This window comes from Salvelinus fontinalis, chromosome 22 (assembly GCF_029448725.1).
Source record: "Salvelinus fontinalis isolate EN_2023a chromosome 22, ASM2944872v1, whole genome shotgun sequence".
In the NCBI taxonomy this organism is placed as follows: domain Eukaryota; kingdom Metazoa; phylum Chordata; class Actinopteri; order Salmoniformes; family Salmonidae; genus Salvelinus; species Salvelinus fontinalis.
Window position 1 is genome coordinate 17,721,980 of NC_074686.1, and position 12,223 is coordinate 17,734,202.

Consider the following 12,223-nt stretch of genomic DNA (forward strand, 5'->3'; position numbering starts at 1 on the left):
CCTTCCAGAAGGACAGCCATCTCTGCAGCACTCCACCAATCAGGACTTTATGGTAGAGTGGCCAGACGGACGCCACTCCTCATTTAAAGGCACATGACAGCCAGCTTGTCACCCAAAGGACTCTCAGACCATGAGAAACAAGATTCTCTGGTCTGATGAAACCAAGACTCTTTGGCCTGAATGCCAAGCGTCACTTCTGGAGGAAACCTGGCACCATCCCTACAGTGAAGCATGGTGGTGGCAGCATCATGCTATGGTTGTTTTTCATCGGCGGGGACTGGGGGTATAGTCAGGATTAAGTGAAAGAGGAACAGAGCAAAGCACAAAGGGATCCTTGATGAAAACCTTCTCCAGAGTGCTCAGGACCTCAGACTGGGGCAAATGTACACCTTCCAACAGGACAATGACCCTAAGCTCACAGCCAAGACAACACAGTAGTGGCTTCGGGACCAGTCTCTGAATGTCCTTGAGTAGCCCAGCCAGAGCTCGGACTTGAACCCGAGGAATCATTGCTGGAGAGACCTGAAAATAGCTGGACAGCAACGCTCCCCATCCAACCTGACAGAGTTTGAGAGGATCTGCAGAGACGGGGAGGAACTCCCCAAATACAGGTGTGCCAAGCTTGTAGCGTCATACCCAAGAAGACTCGAGGCTGTAATCGCTGCCAAAGGTGCTTCAACAAATTACTGAGTCAAGGGTCTGAATACTTATGTAAGTGATATTTCAGTAAATTTTGTATTTTTTATGAATTTGCAAAAAATTCTAAACCTGATTTTGCTTTGTCCTTGTGGGGTATTGTGTGTAGATTGAGGGGAACGATTTAATACATTTTAGATTAAGGCTGTAACTTAACAAAATGAGGTTAAACTCAAGGGGTCTGAATACTTTCAGAAAGTAGCTTTAGCTACTTTTAGCTACTTTATTTTTATTGTTCGACACAAGTTTCTTCAAAAAGAGATGTATGCAGTGAATATGACCAAGCACCACATGTTTCAAGAAAAACTATGTGATTTCGGCATATATTTGTCATCAAATTTGATCTGATCTTCATCTAAGTCACACCAATAGACAGTGTGCTTAAACTAATAACACACAAATTATTATATTTTTCTTGTCTATATTGATTACATAATTTAAACATTCACAGTGTAGGTTGGAAAAAGTATGTGAACCCCGAGGCTAATGACTTCTCCAACAGCTAATTGGAGTCAGGAGTCAGCTAACCTGGAGTCCAATCAATGAGACGAGATTGGAGATGGTTGGTTAGAGCTGCCTTGGCCTAGAGAAAGCACTCCCAAAATGTTGCTTTTTTATTTATTTTTATTTTTAAAAATCCCCTTTATTTAACCAGGTAGGCCATTTGAGAACAACTTCTCATTTACAACTGCGACCTGGCCAAGATAAATCAAAAGCAGTGCGACAAAAACAGAGTTACCACATCGGATAAACAAACGTACGGTCAATAACAAAATAGAAAAATCTGTATACAGTGTGTGCAAATGAATTAGGGAGGTAAGGCAATAAATAGGCCAATAGAGCCAAAGTACTTACAATTTAGGAATTTACACTCGAGTGATATATGTGCAGATGAGGATGTGCAAGAAGAAATACTGGTGTGCAAAAGAGCAGAAAAACAAAAACAAATATGGGGATGAGGTAGGTAGTTGGTTGGATGGGCTATTTACAGATGGGCTGTGTACAGCTGCAGCAATCGGTAAGCTGCTCTGACAGCTGACGCTTAAATTTAGTGAAGGAGATATGTCTCCAACTTCAGTGATTTTTGCAATTTATTCCAGTCATTGGCAGCAGAGAACTGGAAGGAAAGGCGGTCAAAGGAGGTGTTGGCTTTGGGGATGGCAAGTGAAATATACCTGCTGGAGAGCGTGCTACGGGTGGGTGTTGCTATGGTGACCAGTGAGCTGAGATAAGGCGGAGCTATACCTAGCAAAGACTTATAGATGACTTGGAGCCAGTGGGTTTGGTGACGAATTTGTAGCGAGGACCAGCCAACGAGAGCATACAAGTCGCAGTGGTGGGTAGTATATGGGGCTTTGGTGACAAAACGGATGGCACTGTGATGGACTGCATCCAATTTGCTGAGTAGAGTGTTCGAGGCTATTTTGTAATTGACATCGCCAAAGTCCAGGATCGGTAGGATGGTCAGTTTTACGAGGGTATGTTTGGCAGCATGAGTGAAGAAGGCTTTGTTGCGAGATAGGAAGCCGATTATAGATTTAACTTTGGATTGGAGATGCTTAATGTGAGTCTGGAAGGTGAGTTTACAGTCTAGCCAGACACCTAGGTATTTGTAGCTGTCCACATATTCTATTGCCTGATTTGAACAATGCCTCAGGACAAAGGAGATCTCAGAAGACCTAGATTAAGAATTGTTGACTTGCATAAAGCTGGAAAGGGTTGCAAAAAGTATCTCTAAAAGCCTTGATGTTCATCAGTCCACGGTAAGAACAATTGTCTACAAATGGAGAAAGTTTAGCACTGTTGCTACTCTCCCTAGGAGTGGCCGTCTTGCAAATATGACTGCAAGACCACAGCGCAGAATGCTCAATGAAGTTAAGAAGAATCCTAGAGTGTCAGCTAAAGACTTGCAGAAATCTCTGGAACATGCTAACATCTCTGTTGACGAGTCTACGATATGTAAAACTCTAAACGAGAATGGTGTTCATGGGAGGACACCACAGAGGAAGCCACTGCTATTAAAAAAAACATTGCTGCACGTCTGAAGTTTGCAAAAGTGTACCTGGATGTTCCACAGCGCTACTGGCTAAATATTCTGTGGACAGATGAAACTATAGTTGAGTTGTTTGGAAGGAACACAGAACACTATGTGGGGAAAAAAGGGCACCGCACACCAGCACCAAAACCTCATCCCAACTGTAAAGTATGGTGGGGTTAGCATCATGATTTGGGGCTGCTTTGCTGCCTCGGGCATGGACTGCTTGCTCTCATTGACGTAAAAATAAATTCCGAAGTTTATCAAGACATTTTGCAGGAGAATGTAAGGCTATCTGTCCGCCAATTGAAGCTCTACAGAAGTTGGGTGATGCAACAGGATAACGTCCCAAAACGCAGAAGTAAATCAACAACAGAATGGCTTTAACAGAAGAAAATACGCCTTCTGGAGTGACCCAGTCAGTCTTGACCTCAACCCAATTGAGATGCTGTGGCATGACCCCAAGAGAGCAGTTCACACCAGACATCCCAAGTCCAAAATGACTCCAAACCGTTGTACAGGTCTGATCCGCAACTACAGAAAACGTTTGGTTGAGGTTATTGCTGCCAAAGGAGGGTTATTAAATCCAAGGGTTCACATACTCTTTTCACTCTGCATTGTGAATGTTTACATGGTGTGCTCAAAGACATGAAAACGTATAATTGTTTGTGTTATTAGTTTAAGCAGACTCTCTATTGTGACCTAGATAAAGATAAGATCAAATTTTATGACCAATTTATGCAAAAATCCAGGTATTTCCAAAGGGTTCACATACTTTTTCTTGCCACTGTACATATGTAGTTAACCAAAGCACTTGTGCGGTATGCGTCTTGCCAACCTCACCCGTAACAAAAATATTTGTTTTAAGTGAATGAAAGACCCTAATCTTTGCTCCCACCAACATTTCATATTTTTGTTTGTTTTCTTCTTTCCACAGGAATCTGCTGCGTAAGGCTAACGAGAGCCTCCGACAGGTGCTGAGTGATGTGCTCAAGACCACAGCGGCCGCTGAGGAGACCATCGGGTGCCATGTGGAAGGGCTACTGGTTCCCCTCTCCTCCTCACAGAGACCCACCTGGCAAAGAGCAGTTGGCGAGCCCTTTAGTCCTGTCACAGGGGCTGCTGAAGGTTCGTTGAGCAGCCAATTTCAAATCAACCCCTACTACCACCTATGCATGTTGTGAGAGGCACACACCTGTAAAATGGGGTCAGCAATATTGCTCCTCCGGGCCTTACTGGTGTCACAGTTAATTAAGCTACATCTCTAACAAACACAACTGATTACACTTAACTGAAGACCATGATTAGTAGCTAGGGCTGCGACAAACGTGTGACACCAATTATTATATTTTTTATTTATTTAACCTTTATTTAACCAGGGAAGTCAGTTAAGAACAAATTATTATTTACAATGACGGCCTAGGAACAGTGGGTTAACTGCCTTGTTCAGGGGCAGAACGACAGATTTTTACCTTGTCAGCACTGGGATTCGATCTAGCAACCTTTCGGTTACTGGCCCAAAGCTCTGAACAGTAGGCTACCCGATGCCCCTTCAAGCCCCCTTGGGGATCGGAGTCTTGGAAGAGCACAATAGCACTCCATCAAGATGATTTAGATTTCATTAAATAGAGCCAGAGAAAACCTAAAGATACAATGAGGTAAGGGAGAGAAGAAGAGGTGCAAGGATTGAGGTCTGGGTGTGTGACAGAAATATACACAGGAGAGGAAAGAAAGATGGAGACAGAATACTTATTGCCAAAAATGCACATGTTGCATATCTTAATTAATGAAGTCCTGACAGTTTCTAACCATTATTGTCAGTCTAAAGAGGTCCTGCCAGACTGGTTACCTGCTGCCTTTCTTTATGGAACCTTTTTCTATGGGAACTATGCATCACATTAAATGAATTGTTGATGTACACTCACCCCGTTCATGACAATTGTTAGCTCCTATAGACAGAGAGTCACGTGGCCGTGGCTTGCTGTATAAAGCAGGCAGACAGGCAGCGAGGCATTCAGTTCCTGTTCGATTGAATGTTGAATGGGCAAAACGAGTGACCTAAGCGACTTTGAGCGTAGTGTGATCATATGTGTCAGGCGTGCCGCTTCCAGTATCTCAGAAATGGTCAGCCTCTTGGGCTTTTCACGCACGACAGTGTCTAGGGTTTACCGAGAGTGGTGTGACAAACAAAAAACTTCTGGTCAGCGGCAGTCCAGTGGGTGAAGCCTGCTTGTTGATGAGAGGTCCAAGGAGAATGGCAAGAATCGTGCAAGCTAACAGCGGGGCCACAAACAGGCAAATAACGTCACAGTACAACAGGGATGTGCAGAATGGCATCTGTTGTTGGTCCTTGTCACGGCTGGGCTATTGCAGCAGATGACCATGCCGGGTTCCACTCCTATCAGCTAAAAACTAAGGGAAGCTGCTCCGGTGGGCATGCAATCACCAACAATAGACAATTGAGGAGTGGAAAAACATTGCATGGTCCGATAAATCCCAGTTCCTGTTGCGTCATGCTGATGGCAGAGTAAGGATTTGGTGTAAGCAGCATGAGTACATGGCCCCATCCTGCCTGGTGTCAATGGTACATGCTGCTGGTGTGGGAAATGTTTTCCTTGCACTCGTTAGGTCCCTTGATACCAATTAAGCAACATGTCCATGCCCTGAATAATTCTGGCTGTTCTTGGGGCAAAGAGGGTTCCAACCCGGTACTAGATGGGTGTACCTAATAAACTGCCCACTGAGTGTATAGCGTTAACTTTGCCAATATTAAAAACTTGCATACAGTTTGTGTGAAAGTCAGCTGCGTACCCAACCAAACTGCTAAAGATACAGGGGGAAAATTCCTATAATGAACAAAAATATAAACACAGCATGCAACAATTATTAAGATTTTACAGAGTTACGGTTCATATAAGGAAATAAATAAATTGAAATAAATGAATTAGGCCCTAATTTATTGATTTCACATGGCTGATGAGAAGCGCCGCCAATCAGAATACGTTTTTCCCGACAAAAGGGCTTTATTACAGACAGAAATAATCCTCTGCATCCCCTCCAACCCTCCTCAGATGATCCCTCAGGTGAATGGATATGGAGGTCCTGGGTTGACGTGGTTACACGTGTTTGTTAGGCCGGTTGGACATACTGCAAAATTCTCTAAAACTACATTGTGCGTGGCTTATGGTAGACAAAATGTACATTTAAATTATTTGTCAACAGCTCTGGTGGACATTCCTGCAGTCAGCATGCCAATTGCACGCTCCCTCAACTGGAGACATCTGTGGTGTTGTGTGACACAACTGCACATTTTAGAGTGGCCTTTTATTGTCCCCAGGACAAGGTGCACCTGTGTAATGATCATGCTGTTTAATCAGTTTCTTGATATGCCACACCTGTCAGGTGGATGGATTATCTTGGCAAAGGATAAATGCTTACTAATAGTGATCTTAACAAATTTGTGCACAGCATTTGAGCGAAATAAGCTTTTTGTGTTTATGGAACATTTCTGGGATTTTTTCCCCCAGCTCATGAAACATGGGACCAACACTTTACATGTTGCGTTTATATTTTTCTTCAGTGTACATTTAATATCAATGCAAATGTATCTTTATTGTACCAAGCCTTTCGTCAAACTACCCTCGTCAGGGTGACCAAAACTTGTAAAATTGATCTCATCTGTATATTTTCCTAATTACTGCCAATGGCTGCTAAGTGCACAATAATCAGTTTCAGTGTGCAGACTGAGAGAGCAATACATAATGACTATAGCATTCATGGCAATTTCATCCCAGCGCCAAACATTATTAAAAGTCAAGTTCCCACAGTTACCAGAGGAAAATCAGTCCAGCCAGACTAACACTTCTGTCAATAGTAGGCAGTGTTTCAGAATCACGTGCTGTAACTAATGAATCATAGGAATTAATGTAACTCTGGAGGTGACATGGCAATCCTTCGCCAATACCTTTTAACCAGACTCTTATTGTAGGGCTCAGTTTTTCCTGGTCGCTGCCCCATACGGACTACCTGGTATTAACAGAATGTATAATTGCCTCCCGACAATACTTGCTCATAACCTTTATTTCACACATCATAGAATCACACGACTAGATAGCTTAATTAAGCAATTGAAGTCAGGTGCACTTGCTCAAGGGCACAACAGCAGTATACTTCTAATTTTATTGTCCATCCATTCCACCAACTACTCCCTAACTATCAGACAGTAGTGGTTATACCATTACACTCCTTAGCGTCTGTATACTCATCTCTTGGTATGTGGCCCGAAGGTGGAGTCCCCAAACATGACAAGTGTGACCCAATCCACTGCCAAGCTTAACAATATACCTCTCCCTTATGTGTCTATAGGCTTAAGGGGATACTGCAAGACTCTGGCATTTTAAGTGCAATGACTGGAAGTCTACAGGTACAGTTGTAAAGGTAGTTAGCAAACTACTGCTAACTTCCTTCAAACTGCACGCAGAGACATGAACATGTTATTCACAAGTTCATCTGGCTCTGGGTAAGTGGATAAATGCCAGAATCTTGCAGTATCCCTTTAAGTGGTAAAGTCTGCTCTAGTGTGGGAAAATCTCCCCCAAAGTAAACATCTGCCTGCCCTCTCTACACACATGAGACACACACACACACACATATGCGGTGTGCATAACTAAGGTTAATTATTGTGGTTAGATTTTACAGTTCGGAGAACTAGTTAGTTAACCAACCGCTTAACTTTTTTTTGTTTGTTACCTTTTTCAAATGCTCTGGTATTTTATCAATGAAGTATAGCTGTTGACGGGTTATTTGAATGTGACGTGAACTGAAAAAGAATCAATGTGCACAATAGTACTGACTCCTTATTGAGATTTTGTTTTCACAAAGTACATGACATTCAGGGTTCTCCTCTTCCCCCTTCACCATCATCTCATAATCTTGTATCAACCACACATATCCTGTGGCATGTGTATTTGCATTCAAATTCGGTTAGCAGTCATGATAGAAGATGCCCACTGATCCATCATCTCTCCTCCTGCATTCTCTTGCTAGAAAAGTGTGGACCAATGCACTGAAAAGAGAGATGTGTCCCCTCCTGTGTCCCTCCTGAGAATAAAGAGGCAATTGTGGATCATTCAGTAACATAATGTCTGTTCTTTCCTTTTTAGTTCTTTGTGTGGTTGTGTCTGGGGTGGGACTACCAGTCAGCTAGGATTGAGACTGTAACGCCCTGCTTTCATGTGATATTGCAGCTGGGGATTTTAACAAAGCAAATTAAGGAAAACGCTACTGGAGTTCTATCAACACATTACCTGTACTACTCGCGCTTCAAAAACTCTCGACCATTGTTACTCTCCCTTCCGGGATGGCTACATTGCCCACACCCACCCTCCCTTCGGCAAATCAGATCACGACTCCATTCTATGCTGAAGACACATTTGACCAGCTGGCTGGAGTGTTTACGGACATATTCAATCTCTCCTTATCCCAGTCTGCTATCCCCACTTGCTTCAAGATGTCCACAATTGTTCCTGTACCCAAGAAAGTGAAGGTAACTGAATTAAATGACTATCGCCCCGTAGCACTCACTTATTTCATCATGAAGTGCTTTGAGAGGCTAGTTAACGATCATATCACCTCCACCTTACCTGCCACCCTAGACCCACTTCAATTTGCTTACCGCCCCAATAGGTCCACAGACGATGCAATCGCCATCACACTGCACATTGCCTTATCCCATCTGGACAAGAGGAATACCTATGTAAGAATGCTGTTCATTGACTACAGCTCAGAATATAACACCATAGTACCCTCCAAGTTCATCATCAAGCTCGAGGCCATGGGTCTGAACCTCGTCCTGTGCAACTGGATCCTGGACTTCATTACAGGCCACACCCCAGGTAGTGAAGGGAGGAAACTACACCTCCACTTCGCTGATCCTCAACACGGGCCCCACAAAGGTGAGTGCTCAGCCTCCTCCTGTACTCCCTGTTCATCCATGACTGCGTGGCCATGCACGCCTCCAACTCAATCAAGTTTGCAGACGACACAACAGTGTCTGTAGGCCTATTACCAACAATGGCGAGATAGCCTACAGGGAGGAGGTGAGTGCCCTGGCGGAGTGGTGCCAGGAAAATAACCTCAACGTCAACAAAATGAAGAAGCTGATCGTGGACTTGCAGAGGAAGCACACCCCCATCCACATTGATGGAACTGCAGTGGAGTAGGTGAAAAGCTTCACGTAACTCGGCGTACACATCACTGTCTGAAATGGTCCACCCACAAAGACAGTGTGGTGAAGAAAGTGCAACAGCGCTTCTTCAACCTCAGGAGGCTGAAGAAATGCGGCTTGGCCCCTAAGACGCTCATAAAACATTTACAGATACACAATAGAGAGCATCTTGTTGGGCTGTATCACCGCCTAATACGGCAACTGCACCACCCTTCAACCGCAGGCTCTCCAGAGGATGGTGCAGGCTGCCCAACGCATCACCGGGGGCACACTGCCTGACCTCCAGGACACCTACAGCACCCAATGTTATAGGAAGGTTCACCCCACTTTCATCCAGAAGGTGAGGTCAGTACAGGTCCATCAAAGCTGGGACCGAGAGACTGAAAACAACTTGTATCTCAAGGCCATCAGACTGTTAAATAGCCATCACTAGCCGGCTACCACCCGGTTGATCAACCCTGCACCAGTAATTACATGTACATAGACATGGAATCACTGGTCACTTAAATAAAGTTTACATGCTGTTTTACTCATTTCATACGTATATACATACTTCTAATGTATTTTAGTCAATGCCACTCCGACATTGCTCATCCTAATATTTCTTTATTCCATTCTTTAGATTTATGTGACTTGTTAGATACTACTGAACTGTTGGAGCTAGAACTTAAGTTCATGTTTTAAGTATCCCTATATTTCTGTTATTACGGGGCTATCACTCAGTCAAGAGTGCGCCTGCGCAGGGAGTCTAGTTGTCGATGGACCTAGCCTTGAGGGTAATGGCTACCTTGTAGTGTGTTCATATAGTATAGTAAACTTTGTTAAACTGGAACCGTGTCGTTGTGTCATTTCGAGTTAACACTAGGCACACAAGCATTTCGCTAAACCGCAATAATATCAATAACAGATGATGTGTAACAGTATAACTTTAAACCGTACCCTCGCCCCGACACGGGCGCGAACCAGGGACCCTCTGCACACATCAACAACAGTCGCCCACGAAGCATCGTTACCCATCGCTCCACAAAGGCCACGGCCCTTGCAGAGCAAGGGGCAACCCTACTTAAAGTCTCAGAGCAATTGACGTAACTGATTGAAATGCTACTAGCGCGTACCCGCTAACTAGCTAGCCATTTCACATCCGTTACAGATGCAATCTCTATTGCACTCCACACTGCCCTTTCCCACCTGTGTGAGAATGCTATTCATTGACTACAGCTCAGCGTTAAACACCATAGTGCCCTCAAAGCTCATCACCCAGCATAGGACCCTGAGATTAAACACCTCCCTCTGCAACTGAATCCTGGAGTTCCTGACGGGCCACCCCCAGGTGGTAAGGGTAGGTAACAACACATCCGCCACGCTGATCCTCAACATGTGGGCCCCTCAGGGGTGGGTGCTCAGTCCCCTCCTGTGCTCCCTGTTCACTCATGACTGCACGACCAGGCACGACTCCAACACCATAATTAAGTTTTCCAATGGCACAACAGTGATAGGTCTGATCACCAACAACGACAAGACAGCCAATATGGAGGAGGTCAAAGACCTGGTCATGTGGTGCCAGGACAAGAACCTCTCCCTCAACGTGATCAGGATAAAGGAGATGATTGTGGACTACAGGAAAAGGAGGACCGATCATGCCCCCATTCTCATCGACAGGGCTTTAGTGGAGCAGGTTGAGAGCTTCAAGTTCCTTGGTGTCCACATCACCAACAAACTAACATGGTCCAAGCACACCAAGACAGTTGGGAAGAGGGCACGACAAATCCTATTCCCCCTCAGGAGACTGAAAAGATTTGGCATGGGTCCTCAGATTCTCAAAAGGTTCTACAGCTGCACCATCAAGAGCATCCTGACTGGTTGCGTCACTGCCTGGAATGGCAACTGCTTGGCCTCCGACCACAAGGCACTACAGAGTGTAGTGCGTACGGCCCAGTACATCGCTGGGGCCAAGCTTCTTTCCATCCAGGACCTCTATACCAAGCTGTGTCAGAGGAAGGCCTTAAAAATTGTCAACGACTCCAGCCATCCTAGTCAATAGACTGTTCTCTCTGCTACCACACGGCAAGCGGAACCGGAGCGCCAAGTCTAGGTCCAAGAGGCTTCTAAACAGCTTCTACCCCCAAGCCATAAAACTCCTCAACATCTAATCAAATGGCTACCCAGGCGATTTGCATTGCCCCTCCGCCCCCTCTTTTACACTGCTGCTACTCTGTTATTATCTATGCATAGTCACTTTAATAACTCAATCTACATGTACATATTACCTCGACTAACCGCTGCCCCCGCACATTGACTCGGTACTGGTACCCCTGTACAGTCGTGGCCAAAAGTTTTGAGAATGACACATATTAATTTCCACAAAGTTTCTGCTTCAGTGTCTTTAGATATTTTTGTCAGATGTTACTATGGAATACTGAAGTATAATTACAAGCATTTCACAAGTGTCAAAGGCTTTTATTGACAATTACATGAAGTTGATGCAAAGAGTCAATATTTGCAGTGTTGACCCTTCTTTATGAAGACCTCTGCAATCAACCCTGGCATGCTGTCAATTAACTTCTGGGCCACATCCTGACTGATGGCAGCCCATTCTTGCATAATCAATGCGTGGAGTTTGTCAGAATCTGGGTTTTTGTTTGTCCACCCGCCTCTCGAGGATTTACCACACGTTCTCAATGGGATTAAGGTCTGTGGTGTTTCCTGGACATGGACCCAAAATATTATTGTTTTGTTCCCCGATCCACTTAGTTATTACTTTTGCCTTATGGCAAGGTGCGCCATCATGCTGGAAAATGCATTGTTCGTCACCAAACTGTTCCTGGATGTTTGGGAGGAGTTTATTTTCTCTTGATGCGTAGGTACCATTCTTTATTCATGGCTGTGTTCTTAGGCAAAATTGTGAGTGAGCCCACTCCCTTGGCTGAGAACCCCACACATGAATGGTCTCAGGATGCTTTATTGTTGGCATGACACAGGACTGATGGTAGCGCTCACCTTGTCTTCTCCGGACAAGCTTTTTTCCGGATGCCCCAAACAATCGGAAAGGGGATTCATCAGAGAAAATGACTTTACCCCTTTACCCAACAATCCCTGTACCTTTTGCAGAATATCAGTCTGTCCCTGATGTTTTTCCTGGAGAGAAGTGGCTTCTTTGCTGCCCTTCTTGACACCAGGCCATCCTCCAAAAGTCTTTGCCTCACTGTGCATGCAGATGCACTCACACCTATCTGCTGCCATTCCTGAGCAAGCTCTGTACTGGTGGT

The 12,223-nt window shown here is 44.6% G+C and overlaps 1 protein-coding gene across 8 annotated transcripts in view; it reads left to right on the plus strand.

The window, feature by feature from the left end:
• The window catches only part of LOC129819955 (A-kinase anchor protein 9-like), a 137,727-nt gene that overhangs the window by 65,800 nt on the left and 59,704 nt on the right, over nucleotides 1-12,223 (plus strand). For all 8 annotated transcript variants that reach the window (XM_055876688.1, XM_055876696.1, XM_055876690.1 and 5 more), the window contains one exon: nucleotides 3,669-3,859. In XM_055876688.1, coding sequence (XP_055732663.1) covers nucleotides 3,669-3,859 — 191 coding nt within the window. The remainder of the gene's footprint in view (nucleotides 1-3,668; nucleotides 3,860-12,223) is intronic.